This window comes from Ranitomeya variabilis, chromosome 2 (assembly GCF_051348905.1).
Source record: "Ranitomeya variabilis isolate aRanVar5 chromosome 2, aRanVar5.hap1, whole genome shotgun sequence".
In the NCBI taxonomy this organism is placed as follows: Eukaryota; Metazoa; Chordata; class Amphibia; order Anura; family Dendrobatidae; genus Ranitomeya; species Ranitomeya variabilis.
Window position 1 is genome coordinate 1,115,541,019 of NC_135233.1, and position 26,417 is coordinate 1,115,567,435.

The window sequence follows — 26,417 nt, forward strand, 5'->3', positions numbered from 1 at the left end:
TAAAGGGCCACTGTCACCCCCTCCAGCCGTTATAAACTAAAAGCCACTTGTGCAGCAGTAATGCTGCAGTCTAACAAGGTGGCTCTTTTAGTTTTTGCTTCTGTTATTCCCTCAATAAAGCGTTTTATAATTTTCCCCAAATACCTGTCTTTGTACCTGGAGGCGGTCCGCAGCCTCCTCTGTGAAGCGCCCAACTGCCGTCACTCATCTCTTCTGGGGCGATGGTCGCCGCCCCCTGCGCGCTGTTCTTAAATCCGGCGCCTGCGCTGTGCGTGCCTGCCTGGGGCAGGCGCAGTGATCATTGGCCGTCATAGCTCAGATGCCGGGTGCCTGACTGCGCCTGTGCAGGCAGTGCGGCCACCCTGATACTGAATCCCTGCCTCGCACTGTGTTATGCATTATGCATAGTGCGGGGCTGGGATTCCTGGGCATGCGCACTGCGCTTGTCAGACGCTCCCCCAGGTTCCCCGCCTTCCAGCGTCGGTCTGTGCAGGAATCTACCCAGGAATCCCCCCCCCGCACTGTGCATAATGAATAACACAGTGCGGGGCGGGGATTCAGTATCAGGGTGGCCGCACTGCCCGCGCAGGCGCAGTCAGGCACCCGGCATCTGAGCTGTGACTGACAATGAAGACTGCGCCTGTCACAGGCAGGCACGCACAGCGCAGGCGCCGGATTTAAGAAGAACAGCGCGCAGGGGGCGGCGACCACATCCCCAGAAGAGAAGAGTGACGGCCGTTGGGCGCTTCACAGAGGAGGCTGCGGACCACCTCCAGGTACAAAGACAGGTATTTAGGGAAAATTATAAAACGCTTTATTGAGGGAATAACAGAAGCAAAAACTAAAAGAGCCACCTTGTTAGACTGCAGCATTACTGCTGCACAAGTGGCTTTTAGTTTATAACGGCTGGAGGGGGTGACAGTGGCCCTTTAAGATGGAATCATGAAACTCCTGTAACAGGTGCAATCTTAAAGGGGTTGTCTGGTCCAAATTGCTAAATCTACAGTCTTTCTCTGTGTGATTGCAGTCTTAAAGGGAATCCTTATTTAATTGAGCGAGGAAAAAAACAAAAGTCAATTTGAAAATGTTGTCCACCGCATCTGTGCAGTCGCTGCTATCGGTGCGTATAGAGATCCGATAGCTGCTATTGCACAGGCGCGGGCAGTGCCATCTTGGTGGAGGAAATGTTTTTCAAATTGACTTTTTTTCTCGCTCAATTAAATAAGCAAAAAGGATTAAGTGCACAGTAACCATGCGATTATGCTGCATGCAGGGCCTTCATTATGCAAACTAGGGGGCGGGGCAGTGAGGGATCGGTGACCTGTCAGCAGTCTGCATTATGAATACCCAATCAGAGCACCACATACACCAACCCCGCCTTAGGGCACGAGCATATCGTTAACACAGAACTGAAAATAAAGATTACACAACAACCACAATACGGATTACATCAGCCAAGGTATCCTTTCATTCAGCGTCGACCTGACACTGTAGGTTACTGTGCACAATCCTGCTGACAGGTTCCCTTTAAGAATCCCTCCAGCGCGCACACTGTGCTCTGCGGGGATTTGCTGGTTTCTGAGTGGGAACCAGAGGGGATGTATGAGTTATACCTACACTAGTATGGAGTGAGACCTCGTCCTCATGTCCGCCACACCCACTAGATGGGTCCCGGACGAGAGTATGTATAAGGCCGGGGTCACACTAGACCGTAATACGGACGAGTACTATGTGATAAAAAATCACATAGCACTCGGCCCAATGTTAATCTATGGTGCAGCTCCCATCATCCGATATTTTCTCCACCGTATTCAGGATCCGAGTGAAATCGCAGCATGCTGCGATTGTCAGCGTATCTCGGCCGAGACTCGCCAATGCAAGTCTATGGGTGCGAGAAAAAATCGGATTACACACGGACCATGCATGTGCATTGCGAGAAATACGCACCGGTGTTAGAGAAAAGCCGGTAATTCAATTGCCGGCTTTTAATTTCTCCTGCCTAAACCCGACATGATATGAGACATGGTTACATACAGTAAACCATCTCATATCCCCCTTTTTTTTTGCATATTCCACACTACTAATGTTAGTAGTGTGTATGTGCAAAATTTCGGCACTGTAGCTATTAAATTTAAGGGTTAAATCGCAGAAAAAATTGGCGTGGGCTCCTGTTATGACCCCAATGGCGAGGGTCTCAGAGGAACGTGGAAGTCTGCAGAATACAAAAATCCAGCTCATAGGGCAGTGGTAACTGGGTTGACCATATATCTACTCCTAACGCCAACACTAGAAGTAGCCGGGGATCATTCCTACGTTGATTCTAGATGACACGCGCCAGCCGGAGAATCTAGCTACCCCTAGTAGAGGAAAACAAAGACCTTTCTTGCCTCCAGAGAAGGGGACCCCAAAGCTGGATAGAAGCCCCCCACAAATAATGACGGTGAGGTAAGAGGAAATGACAAACACAGAAATGAACCAGGTTTAGCACAGAGAGGCCCGCTTACTGATAGCAGAATAAAGAAAGGTAACTTATATGGTCAACAAAAACCCTATCAAAATCCACACTGGAAATTCAAGAACCCCCGAACCGTCTAACGGTCCGGGGGGAGAACACCAGCCCCCTAGAGCTTCCAGCAAAGGTCAGGATATAGATTTGGAACAAGCTGGACAAAAATACAAAACCAAAACAAATAGCAAAAGCAAAAGGCAGACTTAGCTGATATAACTGGAACCAGGATCAGTAGACAAGAGCACAGCAGACTAGCTCTGATAACTACGTTGCCAGGCATTGAACTGAAGGTCCAGGGAGCTTATATAGCAACACCCCTAACTAACGACCCAGGTGCGGATAAAAGGAATGACAGAAACACCAGAGTCAAAAAACTAGTAACCACTAGAGGGAGCAAAAAGCAAATTCACAACAGTACCCCCCCCTTAGTGAGGGGTCACCGAACCCTCACCACGACCACCAGGGCGATCAGGATGAGCGGCATGAAAGGCACGAACTAAATCGGCCGCATGAACATCAGAGGCGACCACCCAGGAATTATCCTCCTGACCATAGCCCTTCCACTTGACCAGGTACTGAAGCCTCCGCCTGGAGAGGCGAGAATCCAAGATCTTCTCCACCACGTACTCCAACTCGCCCTCAACCAACACCGGAGCAGGAGGCTCAGCAGAAGGAACTACAGGCACAATGTACCGCCGCAACAAGGACCTATGAAATACATTGTGAATAGCAAACGACACAGGAAGATCCAGACGAAAAGATACAGGATTAAGGATTTCCAATATCTTGTAAGGCCCAATAAAACGAGGTTTAAATTTGGGAGAGGAGACCTTCATAGGAACAAAGCGGGAAGAAAGCCATACCAAATCCCCAACGCGTAGTCGGGGACCCACACCGCGGCGGCGGTTGGCAAAGCGCTGAGCCTTCTCCTGTGACAACTTCAAGTTGTCCACCACATGATTCCAGATCTGTTGCAACCTATCCACCACAGAATCCACCCCAGGACAGTCAGAAGGCTCCACATGACCCGAAGAAAAGCGAGGATGGAAACCAGAGTTGCAGAAAAAAGGCGAAACCAAGGTGGCGGGACTAGCCCGATTATTAAGGGCAAACTCAGCCAACGGCAAGAATGTCACCCAATCGTCCTGATCAGCAGAGACAAAACACCTCAAATAAGCCTCCAAAGTCTGATTGGTTCGCTCCGTCTGGCCATTAGTCTGAGGATGGAAAGCAGACGAAAACGACAAATCAATGCCCATCCTACTACAAAAGGATCGCCAGAACCTGGAAACGAACTGGGATCCTCTGTCTGACACAATATTCTCAGGGATGCCGTGCAAACGAACCACGTTCTGGAAAAACACAGGAACCAGATCGGAAGAGGAAGGCAGCTTAGGCAAAGGAACCAAATGGACCATCTTGGAGAAGCGATCACATATCACCCAGATAACGGACATGCCCTGAGATAGCGGAAGATCAGAAATGAAATCCATGGAGATATGTGTCCAGGGTCTCTTCGGGACAGGCAAGGGCAAGAGCAAACCGCTGGCACGAGAACAGCAAGGCTTAGCTCGAGCACAAGTCCCACAGGACTGCACAAATGACCGCACATCCCTTGACAAGGAAGGCCACCAAAAGGACCTGGCCACCAGATCTCTGGTGCCAAAAATTCCCGGGTGACCTGCCAACACCGAGGAATGAACCTCGGAAATGACTCTGCTGGTCCACTTATCCGGGACAAACAGTCTGTCAGGTGGACAAGACTCAGGCCTATCAGCCTGAAATCTCTGCAACACACGTCGCAGATCCGGAGAAATAGCTGACAAGATAACTCCATCTTTAAGAATACCAACAGGATCCGCGACTCCAGGAGCATCAGGCACAAAGCTCCTAGAAAGAGCATCGGCCTTCACATTCTTTGAACCTGGTAAATACGAGACAACAAAATCAAAGCGGGAGAAAAACAATGACCAGCGGGCCTGTCTCGGATTAAGGCGTTTAGCAGACTCGAGATACATCAGATTTTTGTGATCAGTCAAGACCACCACACGATGCTTAGCACCCTCGAGCCAATGACGCCACTCCTCAAATGCCCATTTCATGGCCAACAACTCCCGATTGCCCACATCATAATTTCGCTCGGCAGGCGAAAACTTCCTAGAGAAAAAGGCACAAGGTTTCATAACAGAGCAACCAGGGCCTCTCTGCGACAAAACGGCCCCTGCCCCAATCTCCGAAGCATCCACCTCAACCTGAAAGGGAAGTGAGACGTCAGGCTGGCACAAAACAGGCGCCGAAGTAAACCGGCGTTTCAACTCCTGGAAAGCCTCCACGGCAGCAGGAGCCCAGTTAGCTACATCGGAACCCTTCTTGGTCATATCCGTCAAAGGTTTCACAATGCTAGAAAAATTAGCGATAAAACGATGGTAGAAGTTAGCGAAGCCCAAGAACTTCTGAAGACTCTTAACTGACGAGGGCTGAGTCCAATCAAGAATAGCTCGGACCTTGACTGGGTCCATCTCCACAGCAGAAGGGGAAAAAATGAACCCCAAAAAGGGAACCTTCTGTACACCAAAGAGACACTTTGAGCCCTTGACAAACAAAGAATTTTCACGCAAAATTTTAAAGACCAACCTGACCTGCTCCACATGCGAATCCCAATCATCAGAAAAAACCAAAATATCATCCAGATAAACAATCAAAAATTTATCCAGATACTTCCGGAAAATGTCATGCATAAAGGACTGAAAAACTGAAGGCGCATTGGAGAGCCCAAAAGGCATCACCAAGTACTCAAAATGACCTTCGGGCGTATTGAATGCGGTTTTCCATTCATCACCTTGCTTAATGCGCACAAGGTTGTACGCACCACGAAGGTCTATCTTGGTGAACCACTTGGCACCCTTAATCCGGGCAAACAAGTCAGACAACAGCGGTAAAGGATACTGAAATTTGACAGTGATCTTATTTAAAAGCCGATAATCAATACAAGGTCTCAAAGATCCGTCCTTTTTTGCCACAAAAAAGAATCCCGCACCAAGAGGGGAAGAAGATGGACGAATATGTCCTTTCTCCAGAGACTCCTTGATATATGAACGCATAGCGGTATGTTCAGGTACCGACAGATTAAACAGTCTTCCCTTAGGAAATTTACTGCCTGGGATCAAATCTATAGCACAGTCACAGTCCCTATGAGGAGGCAATGCACTGGACTCAGACTCACTGAAGACATCCTGATAATCAGACAAATACTCCGGAACTTCCGAAGGCGTAGAAGAAGCAATAGACACAGGCAGGGAATCCCCATGAATACCACGACAGCCCCAACTTGAGACTGACATAGCCTTCCAGTCCAGGACTGGATTATGGGTCTGTAACCATGGCAGCCCTAAAACAACCAAATCATGTATTTTATGTAAAACCAGGAAACGTATCACCTCGCGGTGTTCAGGAGTCATGCACATGGTAACCTGTGTCCAATACTGCGGTTTATTTGCTGCCAATGGTGTAGCATCAATACCCCTAAGAGGAATAGGATTTTCTAATGGTTCAAGAGTAAAACCACAGCGCTTAGCAAATGAGAGATCCATGAGACTCAGGGCAGCACCTGAATCTACAAACGCCATGACAGGATAAGATGACAGTGAGCAAATCAAAGTTACAGACAGAATAAATTTAGGTTGCAAGTTACCAACGGTGACAGGACTAACAACCTTAGCTATACGTTTAGAGCATGCTGAGATAACATGTGTAGAATCACCACAGTAGTAGCACAAGCCATTCCGGCGTCTATGAATTTTCCGCTCATTTCTAGTCAGGATTCTATCACATTGCATTAAATCAGGTGTCTGTTCAGACAACACCATGAGGGAATTTGCGGTTTTTCTATCACATTGCACCGAATTAGGTGTCTGTTCAGATAACACCATGAGGGAATTTGCGGTTTTGCGCTCCCGCAACCGCCGGTCAATTTGAATAGCCAGTGCCATAGTATCATTCAGACCTGTGGGAATGGGAAAACCCACCATAACATTCTTAATGGCTTCAGAAAGGCCATTTCTAAAATTAGCGGCCAGTGCACACTCGTTCCAATGTGTCAGCACGGACCATTTCCGAAATTTTTGGCAATACACTTCAGCCTCGTCCTGCCCCTGAGACATAGCCAGCAAGGCCTTTTCTGCCTGAATCTCAAGATTGGGTTCCTCATAAAGTAAACCGAGCGCCAGAAAAAACGCATCAAGATCAGCCAATGCCGGATCTCCTGGCGCCAGCGAAAAAGCCCAATCCTGAGGGTCGCCCCGTAAGAACGAAATAACAATTTTTACTTGCTGAGCAGAATCTCCAGATGAACAGGGTCTCAGGGACAAAAACAATTTACAATTATTCACGAAATTCCTAAACTTAAACCTGTCTCCGGAAAACAGTTCAGGAATCGGTATTTTAGGTTCTGACCTAGGATTTCTGATAACATAGTCTTGTATGCCCTGCACACGAGTAGCCAGCTGGTCCACACTTGTAATCAAGGTCTGGACATTCATGTCTGCAGCAAGCATAGCCACTCTGAGGTAAAGGGGAAGAAGAAAAAAAAAACTCAGAATCTTCTTTCTTATAATCCCTCTTCTGCAATGCATTAAACATTTAATACTGGCCTGGCAAACTGTTATGACCCCAATGGCGAGGGTCTCAGAGGAACGTGGAAGTCTGCAGAATACAAAAATCCAGCTCATAGGGCAGTGGTAACTGGGTTGACCATATATCTACTCCTAACGCCAACACTAGAAGTAGCCGGGGATCATTCCTACGTTGATTCTAGATGACACGCGCCAGCCGGAGAATCTAGCTACCCCTAGTAGAGGAAAACAAAGACCTTTCTTGCCTCCAGAGAAGGGGACCCCAAAGCTGGATAGAAGCCCCCCACAAATAATGACGGTGAGGTAAGAGGAAATGACAAACACAGAAATGAACCAGGTTTAGCACAGAGATGCCCGCTTACTGATAGCAGAATAAAGAAAGGTAACTTATATGGTCAACAAAAACCCTATCAAAATCCACACTGGAAATTCAAGAACCCCCGAACCGTCTAACGGTCCGGGGGGAGAACACCAGCCCCCTAGAGCTTCCAGCAAAGGTCAGGATATAGATTTGGAACAAGCTGGACAAAAATACAAAACCAAAACAAATAGCAAAAGCAAAAGGCAGACTTAGCTGATATAACTGGAACCAGGATCAGTAGACAAGAGCACAGCAGACTAGCTCTGATAACTACGTTGCCAGGCATTGAACTGAAGGTCCAGGGAGCTTATATAGCAACACCCCTAAGTAACGACCCAGGTGCGGATAAAAGGAATGACAGAAACACCAGAGTCAAAAAACTAGTAACCACTAGAGGGAGCAAAAAGCAAATTCACAACAGGCTCCCGTGCAATTTTCTCCGCCAGAGCGGTAAAGCCAGTGACTGACGGCAGATATTAATAGCCAGGAGAGGGTCCATGGTTATTGCCCCCCCCCCCCCCGGCTACAAACATCTGCCCCCAGCCACCCCAGAAAAGGCACATCTGGAAGATGCGCCTATTCTGGCACTTGGCCACTCTCTTCCCACTCCCGTGTAGCGGTGGGATATGGGGTAATGAAGGGTTAATGCCACCTTGCTATTGTAAGGTGACATTAAGCCAGATTAATAATGGAGAGGCGTCAATTATGTCACCTATCCATTATTAATCCAATTGTATGAAAGGGTTAAAAAACACACACACACATGATTAAAAAGTATTTTAATGAAATAAACACACCGGTTGTTTTAGTATTTTATTGCTCTCTCAATCCATTTGCAGACCCTCGCTTGGCAAAATAATAAACCCACAGTATACATACCTTCAGATAACCTGTCACGTCCCACGAGGTAATCCATCTGAAGGGGTTAAAATATTTTACAAGCAGGAGCCCTGCTAATGCAGCTGTGCTCGTGTCTGTAAGCCCCAGCGAATGAAGGAAATGTAGGTCAATGACCTATAGTTACCTTCAGTCGCGGTGATGCGCCCCCTGGTGGATGTCCTCATGAACTGCAGCCTGGGAACTTTTTCCCACGCTCCAGGTCAGTGGGAGCAATAATTAGAAAATGGAAGACATTCAAGACCACTGATAATCTCCCTCGATCTGGGGCTCCACGCAAAATCCCACACCGTGGGGTCAGAATGATCACAAGAACGGTGAGCAAAAATCCCAGAACCACGCGGGGGGACCTAGTGAATGAACTGCAGAGAGCTGGGACCAATGTAACAAGGCCTACCATAAGTAACACACTACGCCACCATGGACTCAGATCCTGCAGTGCCAGACGTGTCCCACTGCTTAAGCCAGTACATGTCCGAGCCCGTCTGAAGTTTGCTAGAGAGCATTTGGATGATCCAGAGGAGTTTTGGGAGAATGTCCTATGGTCTGATGAAACCAAACTGGAATTGTTTGGTAGAAACACAACTTGTCGTGTTTGGAGGAAAAAGAATACTGAGTTGCATCCATCAAACACCATACCTACTGTAAAGCATGGTGGTGGAAACATCATGCTTTGGGGCTGTTTCTCTGCAAAGGGGCCAGGACGACTGATCCGGGTACATGAAAGAATGAATGGGGCCATGTATCGTGAGATTTTGAGTGCAAACCTCCTTCCATCAGCAAGGGCATTGAAGATGAAACGTGGCTGGGTCTTTCAACATGACAATGATCCAAAGCACACCGCCAGGGCAATGAAGGAGTGGCTTCGTAAGAAGCATTTCAAGGTCCTGGAGTGGCCTAGCCTGTCTCCAGATCTCAACCCTATAGAAAACCTTTGGAGGGAGTTGAAAGTCCGTGTTGCCAAGCGAAAAGCCAAAAACATCACTGCTCTAGAGGAGATCTGCATGGAGGAATGGGCCAACATACCAACAACAGTGTGTGGCAACCTTGTGAAGACTTACAGAAAACGTTTGACCTCTGTCATTGCCAACAAAGGATATATTACAAAGTATTGAGATGAAATTTTGTTTCTGACCAAAATCTCATCTTTTTAAGTGGTGGAACTTGCACTATTGCTGACTGACTAAATACTTTTTTTCCCCACTGTATATATATATATACTGTATATCTGTTTTAACGAACATTTGAGCACATAAATCCATTAGATGTCGGTTTTGCAAGCCTGCGAGAAAATCTCGGCATACGGATGCCATACGGATGTCAAAAGAATCATTTGATGCGAGGAAATCGCATCCTCGCACTGCACATGGATCACTGTTTTGGAAACATTTGTGCGATTCTCGTCCGTGAAAAACGGACCGTTTTTTTATACGTTGTGTGTGTCCCCGGCCTAACACATGCATACCCTCCGGTCCTCAGACACCGGCGAATCCCCGACGTGACTGCACTGGGGGGGGGGATTCATAAGTCTGCAGTCACATCTTTAAGTACACAGGTACAAATAAAATGGCCCCTAGAGTGGCGGACCGGGCCAACGACTTACTTTTATAGATCTCTGCTTCCACCTCCAAAGATACCACAGAAACCAAAATGCTCTTAGGCAGGATGGAGGTTCTGGAGGTGAAACTGAATCAAGACTGTGTGACAATGCTTCAGCTTTCATATCCGTTGACTCTGGCCTGAATGTGATAGAGAACTTGAATCTAGAGAAAACTAAGGACCATCTGCCCTTTTCACTTTTTCAATTTATCAAACGCTCCATTAGCATCTGGTGACCAAACCTTGTCATCGGATTGGTGAAGTCAGTAAGAGGTTTAACAATCTAAGAAAACCCCTTAATAAATTTCCTATAATACTTGGCGAATCCTAGAAAAGTTGCACCGCTTTCAGGTCACCAGGTTGAACCCAATCTACTATAGCCTGTATCTTCCCAGAATCCATTTTAAACCCATCAGCCGATAAAATGTATCCCAGAAATGAAACCTCCTGAACAGAAAAAATACATTTCTCAATGTTCGCAAGCAAAGAATTTCCCCTCAATCTTTGTAATACAACACGGAAATGTTCACTATGGAAATCCAAATGAGATACGAAAATTAAAATCTCATCACGGTAAATAACAAACCTCACAATTCAGTCAGAAAAAGACGTACAGTACAGACCAAAAGTTTGGACACACCTTCTCAATTAAAGATTTCTCTATTTTCATGACTATGAAAATTGTACATTCACACTGAAGGCATCAAAATTATGAATTAACACATGTGGAATTATATACTTAACAAAAAAGTGTGAAACAACTAAAATTATGTCTTATATTCTAGGCTCTTCAAAGTAGCCACCTTTTGCTTTGATGACTGCTTTGCACACTCTTGGCATTCTCTTGATGAGCTTCAAGAGGTAGTCACCGGGAATGGTTTTCACTTCACAGGTGTGCCCTGTCAGGTTTAATAAGTGGGATTTCTTGCCTTATAAATGGGGTTGGGGCCATCAGTTGTGTTGTGCAGAAGTCTGGTGCATACACAGCTGATAGTCCTACTGAATAGACTGTTAGAATTTGTATTATGGCAAGAAAAAAGCAGCTAATTGTCAAGGAAATTTGGTTTGGATAAATCTATCCCTGTGTGTGCTGCGGCCGTTCCCAATAAGGCTGAGTATTTTGAGAATGAGACTGCACAACATTGTGTCAATAACATTCCATCAATACTGACCATTTATTGTACATACATAGTTTTATAATTGCATATAGAAAGGAGTGGTTAGGGGTGGTTAGTTGATTACCATATTGTCTAGCTCCTCTGTCATTGGTTATCCAAATATATAAGGAATATTGTGATAAATGCACATATGAATGCTGAGTAAGCAACTAAAATTGAGCTCTGCATCTTTCTGCATCTAGGACAGAGTTGAGACATCTGATCAGCACTTAATACATCTGGCGTTGTTCCGCTTTTGGATGGAAAACCCCTTACAATCTGTCTGGCTTATATCAGTTTATGTCAGCCATTGATTATAATGTATATATTAGCTGTGAGTATATGAGTATATATGATTATAGAGGAGTATACATGCAAGTGAGATCTACATGATATATATATTTCTATCACAAGCCCCCCTTAGATATCACTTGCCCTAATCCAAGCCTCCTGTCCCAAAGCGCTGCAACTCTTTTGTGCTGCCGGTGAACTGACGCAAGCCTAGCGCCTACGCCCCACTCCGTACAGACTTTTCGCAAATGGGCGGTCAGGAGATCTGTCCCTAACGGGGGTTCGTTGCAATCAGTCTCTTAGTCAATAGCATGTGTAGTGAGCGATGTGCAGTCTTTATCAGGTAGGTCATCTGTTCGGTCAGGCAGGGCATCCACAACATCATTCTGGCTTGGGTGTCATCTTCTGGTAGGGGAGCTTTCTTGCAATGCGATGAGTGGATCCAAGTGGGTCTTCCCTCCAGTTTCACAGAGGTTGGTGTCATCAGCAGCACTTGAACAGGACCATCAAATCTGGGATCGAGTGTGTTCTCCTTACAAACTTTTTCACCAACACCCAGTCTCCTGGCTTCAAGGAGTGCGTACCGGACACTGAATCTAAATCTGTCAATGAAGAAAAAAACTCAAGAATGGATATTAGCAAGTTTCTTGGTGAGTTCAATTACATAAGCAGACAAAGTATCATATTGCATAGTCAGCTGCTGAGGGAGAGGATACCCCTAACCTTGGACTAGACCCAAACAAAATTTCATATGGTGACAGCTTTTCTGGGCTTCTGGGAGTGTGCCTTACACTAAGTAGTGTGATTGGGAGTGTCTCCTGCCATGGTTTGCGTGTCTCTTGGGCAACTTTCAACATCCTGTTCTTAAGTGTCCCATTCAGTCTTTCCACTTTCTCGCTACCCTGGGGATTGTAAGGAGTGTGTAGGCCTAAGTCTGACCTTACTGCTGACCAGATCTCTCGTGTGAGATTTGCTGTGAATGCGGGTCCCTGGTCTCTATCACTTCTGGGACCCCATATCTGCATATCTCATCTCAGAGTAGCTACTCTGCAGTAGTCTTTGCTGACTAGTTCCTCACTGGGAAAACTTCTGGCCATCCTGAGAACACGTCCACGACCACAAGGGCATATTCGAAACCTCCACTTGGCGGCATCTGGATGTGGTCTATCTGGATCCTCTGGAAGGGGTACAGTGGTCTGGCAAGATGATGGGTGGGAACTTTCTCCATTCTTCCAGGGTTGCATTTGCCGCAGGTCAGACAGCTGCTAGTGAACTTGGCTGTTAGGGTGGGGATCCCTGGAGTTAACCAGTAAGCACCAATCAGATCATTCATCTGTGTCTTTGATCTGTGTGTGGGTCCATGTGCCCACTGGACCACCATAGGGTACATGCTTCGGGGTAAACAGGGTGTGTAGTCCATTGCGTATACCCTTCCTTTTTCATGTGTTGCTCCCTTCCGCATCCAGCATTCCTTCTTGTCATTTTGGGGCTTGCTCTTGCAGCTTTTTGAGCAGATCACAGGACGTCATCTGGTCAGGTTTCTTGTCTTCAGTCGTCATTTAGTAGCTGTCCGGCTCTACGACCTCTCCCACTTTTCCATATTGTCTTCCTTTGACTGCTTCTTTGGCTGCCATATCCGCCATGTTGTTGCCCCGTGCCTCTACTGTGTTTAGCTTTCCATGCGCTTTGACTTTTAGTACTGCCACCACTTTTGGAAGTTGAAGTGCGTTCAGCAGGTCCTTAATGGCTCCATGATGCTTCACGGTTGTTCCGCTTGCTGTGATGAAGTCCCTTGCAACCAAGATGGGTCCAAAGTCTTATGCTATGTCATGCGAGTACCTCGAATCAGTGTATATGTTCGCAGTTTTGCCTTCTGCAATCTGGCAGGCCTTCGTCAGTGCTATCAGTTCTGCTTCCTGGGCTGACAAACTAGGCAGCAGACTTCTGGACCACAGGATCTCTTGATTGCTGGTCACTGCACATCCCGTGTGGAATCTTCCTTCATCATCTGCAAATCTGGAGCCATCCACATAGAGGATCAACTCTGGGTTGGTCAGTGGCTCTTCTGTCACCTTGGGTAGTCCTGCTGTTTTCTTGTTTCATGACGCTGAAGCAATCATGGTCATCCATCCGGAGCAAATCCAGATCCCTGCGGAAGGTCTCTTGCAGAGTTTGATCTTGATCAGAATTTTTATCTGAGGATCCATATCTGTATCCCCCCTTGGGAGTGGGAGTAGAGTGGACGGATTGAGGACTGTGCATCTGCAGTTGGTGACATTGTCGGGCAGGAGTAGAGAGCACTGGAGGCGAAGATGCCTGGCGGTGGAGAGATGTTTTGGCTGGGTTTGGTTGAGGATTGCTGAGATGTCATGCGGAGCCAGGATTTCCAATGGTTTTTCCAATGATGTCAGCAGTCCTGTCCAGGAGGGCGTGTGCTGCAACTGCTGCTCTCATGCGGGAGGAAGAGGCTCCCCTTGCAACTGGATCCAGGCGAGCTGAAAAGTAGTCTAAAGGTCTCTGTTTTCCCCCCTGAAGCTGCGTCAGGACTCCAGTAGCAAGGCCTTCTTTTTCCATCAAGTAGAGACGGAATGGCTTCTCATCGTCAGGTAGGCCTAGTGCTGGCGCTGAGACTACAGAGCCTTTTAACTTCTTGAACGAGCTGAAGGCTGCTTCTGTCAGGAGGAACTGGGTCACGTTGACGTATTCACACAGAGGCTGCATTAGGACTGAAGCATCAGGGATCCAGGCTCTGCAATACGAAACTAGACCAAGGAAGGCCTGTAGCACCTTTGTTGGAGTTGGAGTTGTTGGAGGAACCATCTTCTCCACTGTGGTCTTCTGGTCATCTGTCAGGCGTTTCGCCTGGTGAGCAATACAGTGTCTCTGGAATGTAACTCGCTTCAGACACCACTGGACTTTGTTCTTTGAGACCTTACAGTGCTGCTCCACCAGGTAGAGTAGAAGAGACAAGGAATGGGCTTTACACGTGTCAAAGCCAACTGCACAAAGGAGTAGATTGTCCACGTATTGTAGCAGGGTTACTTCTGCATGTTCTGTGACCCAGTTGGTGAGGACTGTGGACATTGCTTTGGTGAACTGTGAAGGGCTGTTCTGGGCCCACTGTGGCATCACTGTCCATGTGTGGTATCCCCCCTGGTGTGTTAAGGCAAACAGGTACTGGTCATCCGGGTGAAGGGGAACACTGAAGAAAACATTAGCCAGGTCGGTCACTGTGAACACTTTTGCTGTGGCAGGCACATTTGAGAGCAGAGTGTGCGAATTCGGCATAATTGCAGTTTCAAACACCGTGGCGTCATTCACAGCTCTCAGGTCATATACCATTCTGAACTTGGCTGGCTCTCCTTTTACAGTCTTTTTCTGGACCGGGAAAAGCGGGGTATTGCAAGGCGATGTGCAAGGAACAATGATTCCTATTTCCAGGTAGACCTTCAGTTGGTCAGAGGCAGCTTGACTCTAGGCCTTACGAGGGTACGGGGTACCAGGCTTGAGTGACACCCGTACTGGTGCAACTTGAGGTTTTCCCACGTCCTGGGGTCCCTTAGACCATAGACTTTCTGGCACTACGTCCAGTACCTCCTTGGGTAGGCCTCATCGGTTGTTTAAGGTTCTTGTAGGGCCGCCAGCATGATTCTTCTTGGGTCAGGGATGAAGAAAGTGTCACGGTCCCATCTTCCTGGAACACTGTGGTTGCCTTCAGCTTCTGCAGTAGGTCCGCTCCTAGCAGGTTGAGTGGAAGGTCCTTGACACCACAAACTGGGACAGGATAGAGTGTCCTGGCTGAGTGCACACGCTCAGTGGCTTTGTAAGCTGAGAATGTCTGACTTGACCATCAATGCCCATGCGAGACACAGAGGATTCTGATAGCCAGGTGGGATCAGCGAGTTCCACAGGTGTCATCACACTTCTTGCTGCACCGGTGTGCAGAAGAAAAGATCTGACAACGCCATCCACTTTAAGGGTAATATGAGGTATTGGTCCTGCAGATGGGGTTTTACATGTCAGGAGCGTAGTGTCTTGCGGGCCTGGCTTGCTTGCCTCTGTCCTATGGATGGGGTACTTCACTGCTTTCTGCACTTCTTCCTTGACCTGTTTCTCTGGACCAACTCTTGGGTTGCATGGGTGCTCTGCACTGGTTCCTTAAATGGCCAAACTTGCCACAGTTGCAACACTTGACACTTCTTCTGTCTTTGTAGGGCGGTTGCGCTTCCAGGTCAGTGGTCACCATGAGAGGGGCTGTCTTCTGCACCCCTGGTTTGGACTCAATCCCTTTGGCTACTGTGGACAACGGCATGATGGGCACTATAGCGGCGGCGGGGTCCGGCCTGCTGATTCAAGCTGCGTGGTAAGATGGGGCCTGCAGGTGCGTCCGTGGCGAGGCCCGGGGGTGCCATGAGACCGGCGGCTGCACCCAACCCAAGGTCTTGGGGCATTACAGGGGCTGCGGCTGCATCTGCCATCACTTCTTCCCCCTTTGCTAACCTTATTGAGGTCGGTGTCTCCTCTCCAGAGTCTGCAGCGGTTCTTCCGGTGTGTTGCTCGGCACTTTGCAGCGTCTTCACCTCTGGCTCCCCTTCTGGTGTTCTCAACAGCACGGCACCCATTTCCTTCTTCGCGCTCTTTGTGGTGCTTTAATGGCAGCAGTTTTGGCAACAATTGGCAATAAACAGTCTCCTAGGCGCACATAAACCATTTTGTTGGGTCAGTCCACTGCCATTGACCTGTTCTCAGGCCTAGCCACTATCAGTGGTTTCCTGATTGGCTGTCTCAGTCCATGCACAAAGGCCTGTGCCAACATTTGCCTGTGTATCTGGTCATGAATGGTGAAGCCCAAATCTTGGAATACTTGCATTACTCTGCCACGAAACTTCTTTACAGACTCGTCTTGGCTCATGTCATGTAAGCTGAGGGCTTGTCCTGCCAATCTGCCTTTGGCCCAGTCTCTGAGCTGTTCAATTAGCTGTGGCCCTGACTCCCAAGTTTGTACATCTAATTCTGCTGGAAGTTTGAATTGTTCCTTCATGATTGGCCAGAGTGCATCGCCTGCTTTTATTTCCATTTATGGCCCAGAGATCACTCCAGGTGGCTGCATATGTTCGCTGGTCTGCTACATTCTTCGGTAAAATGGCATGGGATGCATCCCTGGGTCTGGAAGATTGTCACCTGACTTGAAGTGCAGTGCACATAGTGTAATGGTGGTGCCTCCATCTGCCCCTGCATTCTTGGTGCCTGTGGGTTTCTTTTCCTAGTACTGGACAGCATGTATGATGTTCCCTCTTCATCTTCATCAGAGGAATAGTTGTGATAGCGTGTACTGGGGTCATACACTGGCTGATATTGGACTTAGAAGTTGCCTTTTTGTGTGAGGATGTCTCCCCCCTTGCTGAAGCTGTGGCTTATAGTTCTATGTTGTTGTGAATGTAGGCAGCTCTGACCGGTGCTGAAGTTGTACATTATCAACAAATGGTGACGTCAGTCCTCCCCCCTCTGCACCCAGGGCTGAGCTGTCTGCTACCTGATGTGTCTGGGGGCTGCCCACTGCATTGTGTGTAGGGGGATTTTCACCTTCTTTCCCTGATATCACAACTGGCAATGGCTGGATTGTGCCAGGGACATAGAAGGGGTGCCTTGTGCTGTAAGCACCACATTGTTTGAATTGGGCGTTGGCCCAGCAGAAGAAGAGGAAGAAGAAGAAGGAGGAGGGGTTGATGAAAAGAGTATAGGAGGAGGTGAGGAGTGAGGAACAGAAGGAGGAGGAGGAGAGCGAGGGTGAGTAAAAAAGGAGGAAAGAGGAGTGGAGATGGATGTGGAGAAGGATGAGCAGGAGGAGATAGTTGGGGTGGGGGAGTGGAGAAGGAGGAGAGAGAGAGGGCGAGCAAAAAAGGAGGAAAGAGGTGTGGAGAAGAAGGATAGGGAGAGAGAGAAGAGAAAAGTGTGGAGAAAGAGGAGAGGAAAGGAGAGTGAGAGAGAAGGAGGAGAGAAAGAGTGACAGAGAAAAAGGAGGATAGAGAAGAACAACAAGAACAATAGAGAGGAGCAATGATGCCTTCTCCCTGAAAAACGAGTGGCCATCATTACTTTAAGAAATGAAGGTCAGTGAGTCTGAAAAATTGGGAAAACTTTGAAAGCGTCCCCAAGTGTAGTGGCAAAAACCATCAAGCGCTACAAAGAAACTGGCTCACATGAGGACCGCCCCAGGAAATAAGACCAAGGGTCACCTCTGCTTCTGAGGATAAGTTTATCCGAGTCACCAACCTCAGAAATCGCAGGTTAACAGCAGCTCAGATTAGAGACCAGGTCAATGCCACACAGAGTTCTAGCAGCAGACACATCTCTACAACAACTGTTAAGAGGAGACTTTGTGCAGCAGGCCTTCATGGTAAAATAGCTGCTAGGAAACCACTGCTAAGGACAGGCAACAAGCAGAAGAGACTTGTTTGGGCTAAAGAACACAAGGAATGGACATTAGACCTGTGGAAATCTGTGCTTTGGTCTGATGAGTCCAAATTTGAGATCTTTGGTTCCAACCACCCTGTCTTTGTGCGATGCAGAAAAGGTGAACGGATGGACTCTACATGCCTAGTTCCCACCGTGAAGCATGGAGGAGGAGGTGTGATGGTGTAGGGATGCTTTGCTGGTGACACTGTTGGGGATTTATTCAAAATTGAAGGCATACTGAACCAGCATGGCTACCATAGCATCTTGCAGCGGCATGCTATTCCATCCGGTTTGTGTTTAGTTGGACCATCATTTATTTTTCAACAGGACAATGACCCCAAACACACCTCCAGACTGTGTAAGGGCTATTTGACCAAGAAGGAGAGTGATGGGGCGCTACGCCAGATGACCTGGCCTCCACAGTCACCAGACCTGAACCCAATCGAGATGGTTTGGGCTGAGCTGGACCGCAGAGTGAAGGCAAAAGAGCCAACAAGTGCTAAGCATCTCTGGGAACTCCTTCAAGATTGTTGGAAGACCATTCCTGGTGACTACCTCTTGAAGCTCATCAAGAGAATGCCAAGAGTGTGCAAAGCAGTCATCAAAGCAAAAAGGTGGCTACTTTGAAGAACCTAGAATATAAGACATATTTCAGTTGTTTCACAATTTTTTGTTAAGTATATAATTCCACATGTGTTAATTCATAGTTTTGATGCCTTCAATGTGAATGTACAATTTTCATAGTCATGAAAATACAGAAAAATCTTTAAATGAGAAGGTGTGTCCAAACTTTTGGTCTGTACTGTAATTCATGAAGTTCTGAAATCCCACTGGTGCCTTGGTTAACCCAAAAGGCATGACAAGATTTTTAAATAAACCCTCCGGCATTAACGACGTTTTGCACTCATCATTTATCAAATTACAAGCCACTCTAAGATCAAGTTTAGAAAACCATTTATCCTCAGTAAGCTGATGATAAAGGTCTGGGATCTGGGGAAGTGGGTATGTAATCTTAACCGCAATTTTGTTCAGTTCTCGAAAATCAAGACAAGGACGGAGACCCCCATCTTTCTCTTTTACAAAGAAACATCCAGCAGTTACAGGCGAAAAGGAAGGATAGACCATTCATTAAACTTTCATTCACATAATTTTTCATCATAGATGGCATCAAAAAAGGCGTCAACTGAAGACCATTCTGGAGCTTGTGTGGAAAAAGAAAATGCCCAAGTTTCAGGACTTCCTGTCTATATGGACATGACTATTACTCATCCCCTGAGGACCGAGGTTGTAGGGTAAAGGATAGTCTACAGCTCTCCCTGAACACCCTAAACTGATTACTCTCCCAAAAGTATATCACGGAGGGCCACTACTGGTTCTGGGGAGACGAACTGAATGGCATAAAGTTCAGATGTTGCAGTCTCCGCTGGCAGCCAAGAGCTATGTGGAGTATTTAAAAAGCTAGCCACCTGGCCCTGCAGCTGAGACTGAAAAGATTCAAGACTCTTGTGTTATTCAGGCATATCTTCAATCACTAGTGACAGGATTGCCACATGATCACCAAGCGTGTGAATGGGATCCATGCTGGCGAAAACAAAGTAAACTGTCAGCTGTAATGTGACTCTGAGTCACTACTCATGGACAAGCCATGACATAGGGTAGCCAGGAGGACCGTGGTTAGATTCCAGGAGGCCTCATGGTACAACGGGGCAAGACAAACAAGTGGTCAGGTGTCACGGTGTGACCCGGCCCAACGGGTGGTTGGTCAATGGACAGCAAAACTCACAAACAACAGGATGGAAAAGGTGAGAGGAAGGCCCTACCCGTAAGGAATGGGGAATGGTCACCATCTGAGATCAAGTCTGAGCCAGTCCCTGCACTCCCCTATCGCCTTATGCAGGTCTTTCCCCCTGCCACCATCCGGATACCTCATCCCTAGTAGTCACCTATTACTGCCCTGGCTAGTGCACTGTCTGGCAAGGAGAACTAGCCTCACCTCTGCAGATAATACCCACAGGGGGAAGTGAAAAACACCAAAGGGACAAGGTAACAAAAACACCACACTTAGCTTATGAACACCACTGCTAAGCTCCACACCGCAGATAACAACAGCAAGTTGACTTCATCAGACGTGGCTGACACTAGAGAGCTGCTCCTGCTAGGCTAGTTTCCAGGAAGAAACTGACGTTAACCACTGATGGTCCAAAAGGAAAAAAGTTTTAAATTGAGTGGAACCAGAGCTGCAACAAATCCAAAAATGGATCGTGACATCAGGTAAGAGTTCAGGGTCAAATGAAAGAAAAGTAAGTCAAGACAAGGGAGTAAGATAACCGGATAGTCAGAGGCCAAGTCTGGGATCAGGTGTCTGAGTCAGAGAGTCTAGATACAATAAATTGTAGAACAACAAATGGCGGTTTGTAGAAGGAGCGCTAGCGGCTGTCCTAATGAGGAGGAAATAAGTGCGCAGGTCCCCGCAGCTCCAGCCGGATACCCCACAACGGGGGAGAAAAACTAACAACAGGAACAGAATAATAGATACAATAAATTGGCCTGCATTCTGTCCAAATGGGAGGTGCTGGTGGAATGGGCCCTTGAGACCCTGAGTCCAAATGAAGAGAATTCACAGCACACTTTATCCGTAAGGTGATGCCAAAAAGGAAATTTATTTATGTGGTCACACAGAATATTCGTAGAGCAGAGAAGGGAAAAACGTATTTGAGCGACTTTATTCGACGTTTCGACCGATCTGCGGTGTTATTCAATATGCCGCCGTGCTGCACGCCAGCAGCACAGAGCAGACGCAGCCTAAGCACACTGTTTAAGGGGGCAAAGCGCTGGAGCGCTGCCCATAATGTCCACTTCACAGGACCACTCAAGCATTTCTCAGAATAAGGTGGCATATTAAATAAGACCGGAGATCGGTCGAATGAAGTCGCTCAAATACGTTGTTCTCTTCTCTGCTCTACGAATATTGTGTGACCACATAAATAAATTTCCTTTTTGGCATCACCTTACAGATAGAGTGTGCGGTGAATTCTCTTCATTTGAAGTCAGAGAGTGTCAGGAGCAGAAGGGTTACTCCACGCGAATGGTCTTGACAAGTCCTAGGTACAGCAACGAGATCATAGAACAAGACACAATAACACACAGATCTAAGCGCACCCCAGGCTAAGCTTCAGCTGACCCTGGACTGCTCACAGCAAGCCAGCTAAACGGCTAGCAAATCACCAAGGAAGGGAGGCACTTGGCGAAACGCCCCCAGACTAGGCGAGATTGAGCAGCATGGCTGTCAATCAGAATGCTGACAGCCCAGCAACCAGTTCGATGACTGGACTGTCACTCACAACACTTGACAGTCCAGCGCACTTCAGATCCCATTGGGTGGCTGAGCTCTCACTCACAGCATCCCTAGGCCACACTGAAGATGAAAAAGTGATGGTCACTGTTTGTTTCCTACAGATGGACTCAGTTTAAGAAATCCCCCAGAAAGATGTCTGGCTCCTCACTATTCCCACGACTGCCCAAAGGAGAATGTCTCGGAGAATAATCAGGTAGATGACGCTACCGTCAGACCATAAGACCATAAATCAATGATTCGTGGCTCAATTCACATTTTTCTTGTGTTTTAGGGTGAAGATCTGATTGATATTAAGGTTGAGGTCATAGATGAAGAAGAGGAGACTGATTTCAAGTCCGAGCAGCAGTGTAAGGAGGTTGTTGTTAATGTCTGTTAGAGGGTCACCTACATACTACTCCCATCATTCCATGTTACAGTCTTTCGACTGTTTCCTACAGATGTCCTCAGTGTAAGAAATCCTCCGGAGAGATGTCCGTCTCCTCTGAATTCCCAGGACTGTCTGGAGAGTCACGAGGTAGATGAAGCTTGGCCTCCACCACATCTATATGGGGCCGCGCTCAGAGATTGGGGGGTCTTCTGGTGATGTCTGCTGTATTGTACTGAGCTGTTGTATATGTGACATCAGGTTGGAGATCTGACCATCATTAAAGTGGAGGATGAAGAAGAACAGATGATGGACGATCAGTCGTGTATGAGCGATGTGAAGGAGGAGAATCCAGGAGATACCGCAGGTATGTAATAATGGGGTCACCGTTGTCTTCTGGTGAAGCTGCACCTTATAGCTACGTGACAGTAACAAATCTGATAATAGTGATAGACTTCAAATTGCGTCACCTAGAAGAAGTGGTGGATGATGGAAAATACAGAATGTAGATGTCACTGATCTGCAAATGAAAAAAACCTTTTCTAAGCATCTGGATGTCTTCAGTCTGGAGCCTTAGCCATGTGGAGAAATCTCAGCACTTTCAGGCTCAGCTGCCATCACTGAGGTTATTAATACTTATCTGATGAAAGATTTTTTCACTTAATGCACTTGAACATATCATCAGGATCTTCTGCTGGCAGCTACTGTATAATCACCGCCCCTTGACTTCCCAGATGTTCTTGATGGCAGACAAGTCTAGAAATGTGGCTGACAAGACAGTAGTACGAGGAACATGTGGCCTGAAGTTTTAGTGTAGAACATCGGATCCTGGACGTTTTTGAGAAATAACCGCACCATTGGTTACCCCTCACAATCAATGTAATGCTTTGCTGTTGGTGCACCTGAAATGAAGACTAGAGGGGTCCGGCTGCCAGACATAATGCCTACCAACACTAATTCCAGGCTTAGGATTCGGTGTGATGTTCCTTCATGAAGGCCTCTTCATGGTGTTTCCCATGTGTTTTGCAGACCAATTTCCAACTATCATTGCATCTAAGACAAATGCAAGAGTCATCCCTAACATGGACAGACCTCCATTCCAATATTCTCATTATTGGATGGTCGCCCATCGCTTTCATCACTTCTTTTAGGTACACAGTCCGGGATATTGTAGAATTACAGTCAGGTTGCATGAGTTGCTAGTTCTACCAAACAGGTGATAATGATCATTATTATTATGTGGCCACATATTATTACACCCAGACCCTTCACCAGTGACCCTCCTAGTTATACCCCCTAGAGCATATGGGGCCACATATTATTACACCCAGACCCTTCTCCACCAGTGACCCTCCTAGTTATACCCCCTAGAGTATATGGGGCCACATATTATTACCCCCAGACCCTTCTCCACCAGTGACCCTCCTAGTTATACCCCCTAGAGCATATGGGGCCACATATTATTACACCCAGACCCTTCTCCACCAGTGACTCTCCTAGTTATACCCCCTAGAGCATATGGGGCCACATATTATTACACCCAGACCCTTCTCCACCAGTGACTCCTAGTTATACCCCCTAGAGCATATGGGTTCCCATATTATTACACCCAGACCCTTCTCCACCAGTGACTCCTAGTTATACTCCTCTAGAACATATGGGGCCACATACTATCACACCCAGACCCTTCTCCACCAGTGACTCTCCTAGTTATACCCCCTAGAGCATATGGGGCCACATATTATTACACCCAGACCCTTCTCCACCAGTGACCCTCCTAGTTATACCCCCTAGAGCATATGGGGCCACATATTATTACACCCAGACCCTTCTCCACCAGTGACTCCTAGTTATACTCCTCTAGAACATATGGGGCCGCATACTATTACACCCAGACCCTTCACCACCAGTGACCCTCCTAGTTATACCCCCTAGAGCATATGGGGCCACATATTATTACACCCAGACCCTTCACCACCAGTGACTCTCCTAGTTATACCCCCTAGAGCATATGGGGCCACATATTATTACACCCAGACCCTTCCTAGTATGTGACTCTTAGTTTCACTACATCGACTTATGTACAGTTGCTTCACAAAATTAGAACATCATCAAAAAGTGAATTTATTTCAGTTCTTCAATACAAAAAGTGAAACTCATATATTCTATAGAGTCATTACACGCAGAGTGATCTATTTCACATGTTTATTTCTGTTAATGTTGATGATTATGGCTTACAGCCAATGAAAACCCAAACGTCATTATCTCAGAAAATTAGAATAATTAACAAAAAACACCTGTAAAGGCTTCCTAAGCGTTTATAAAGGTCCCTATGTGCATATTCATGACCTTAATGAGCGGTATCACATGACCGCTCACGCAGGAAGAAGGTGCTGCGTTGGGAGTCGGGCCAGAGCCAGAGGGACGTCAGCGCGGCGAGGAACAGGTGAGTATGTGGGACGGGGGGACAGGGGAGGGGGGATGAAGGAAGACTGTAAGCTGCGCAATTCCAGATGGGAGCCGGGGTGGGGTGGAGAGATGAGCTATGCATACAAGGGGGGTTAATATGAGCCATGCATACAGGGGGGGAATATGAGCCATGCATACAGGGGGGGGAATATGAGCCATGCATACAGGGGGGAATATGAGCCATGCATACAGGGGGGAATATGAGCCATGCATACTGGAGGGGAATATGAGCCATGCATACAGGAGGGGGAATATGGGCCATGCATTTAGGGGGGAATATGAGCCATGCATACAGGAGGGGGGGTGAATATGAGCCATGCATACAGGAGGGGGGGTGAATATGAGCCATGCATACAGGGGGGGAAATATGAGCCATGCATACAGGGGGGGGGAAATATTTGCCATGCATACAGGGGGGGAATATGAACCATGCATACAGGGGGGAATGTGAGCCATGCACACAGGAGGGGGGAATATGAGCCATGCATACAGGGGGGAATATGAGCCATGCATACAGGAGGGGGGTCATTATACAGTATTGAGCATCATGTGGGATCATTATACAGTATGGAGAACTGTGTGGCCATTATACAGTATTGAGCATCATGTGTGGCCGTTATACAGTATGGAGCATCATGTGTGGCCAATGGCCATTCTACAGTATGGAGCATCATGTGTGGCTGTTATACAGTATGGAGCATCATGTGTGGCCATTATATAGTATTGAGCATCATGTAGGATCATTATACAGTATGGAGCATCATGTGTGGCCATTATACAGTATGGAGCATCATGTGTGGCTGTTATACAGTATGGAGCATCATGTGTGGCCGTTATACAGTATGGAGCATCATGTGTGGCCATTATACAGTATTGAGCATCATTAGAAAAAAAAAAGAAAAAAACCTCTCCAAATCATAATTTACCATATATATTGCGATGTCTACCTAACATCTATATGCCAATTGCATATTGTGAACATAAGCGACTCAGGAGCTGCATATTATACAAAAAAAGGAAAAGAGTCATAGCTAGATAAATAGAAAATAGATACCAAATTTTATTAAATACAAATTAAACACACCATACAAAAATTATGTTTAAAAGAAGCAACGTATAGAGCAATCAAAAATAGGCCAGTAAATGTATATTGGGTTAGTGACAAAATATCGCCCAAGATAGTGAGTGCCAGCGGACCTGCAGCACAACTAGGGATGTAAAATCTTAATTGTCACATAAAAAGAAAAACAGAACACTGGATAGTGACTAGTTAGTATAGCTTAGGGTGGACAGAGTAACTGTCATAATCAGGCTCACAGGTGCAACCAGCTACCAGCGGCTGATTTATAAAGCATATCCACCCATTAAAGTGTACCAAACTAACAAACTCCAGCGGCAAAAGTATATCAGCTGACAAAGAAAGATAATAAATATACATGTGAAGTCACATAACATTACCCGTCATGGTGTAGTGCAGGGCGGCTGGGACTCTCCCCGACGTACGTTTCAGTACGAATGACCTTCCTCAGGGGGCGTGGCTATTACTAGAAAGTGTCTCAGTATTTATATGCGTCCGAACTGATCACATGGTCAGAAGGCACCAATAGGAATAAGCTGGGCGCGCACCATCGCATCGCTGCCCATCACCGCACAGCGGCACCAAGAATCCGGACCCAGGTCACATGGGGCGGCCGGCGCCTGGCCGTCACCAAGCAACCTGGTACACGGAAGTCGGCACCGTCCCACGGCATGTTAGCAGACAGTGAAAAGGTACCGTGCGCGTCAGACTGCACCAGGGCTATAAAGAGATAATATATCGGCGTTTATACTGCAACCAGCAAGTGCTTTTTTCCGTGCTGCAGATACAACCATATAATATGTATTGAATCCAAAAAATGACACCCATTTTTTTTTTTTTTTTTTTTTTTTTTTGTATTGAGCATCATGTAGGATCATTATACAGTATGGAGAACTGGGTGTGGCCATTATACAGTATGGAGCACTATGTGTGGCCATTATACAGTATGGAGCACTGTGTGGCCATTATACACTATAGAGCATCATGTGTGGCCATTATACACTATGGAGCATCATGTGTGGCCATTATACAGTATTGAGCATCATGTGTGGCCATTATACAGTATGGAGCACTGTGGCCATATTTTTTTTTGTTTATAATTATTGTATATGAAACAGTGTGATCAGCAGTGTTAAATGGCTGTGGTTGGGACGTGGATATGGGTGTGACTAGTTGTGAAATGGGTGTGGTCAGAGGCGTGGCCTAAAATTTGCCACGGCGCACTAAGCGCACCGCAAACTTTATACCTC

At 46.9% G+C, this 26,417-nt stretch overlaps 2 protein-coding genes across 2 annotated transcripts in view; both read left to right on the forward strand.

Moving 5' to 3' along the window:
- Positions 1-26,417, forward strand: part of LOC143808876 (uncharacterized) — a 986,487-nt gene that overhangs the window by 644,133 nt on the left and 315,937 nt on the right.
- LOC143808896 (uncharacterized) overlaps positions 1-26,417 on the forward strand; it is a 98,916-nt gene that overhangs the window by 67,810 nt on the left and 4,689 nt on the right. For both annotated transcript variants that reach the window (XM_077292077.1, XM_077292076.1), the window contains 4 exons: positions 21,358-21,449; positions 21,528-21,603; positions 21,694-21,770; positions 21,882-21,987. In XM_077292077.1, coding sequence (XP_077148192.1) covers positions 21,358-21,449; positions 21,528-21,603; positions 21,694-21,770; positions 21,882-21,987 — 351 coding nt within the window. The remainder of the gene's footprint in view (positions 1-21,357; positions 21,450-21,527; positions 21,604-21,693; positions 21,771-21,881; positions 21,988-26,417) is intronic.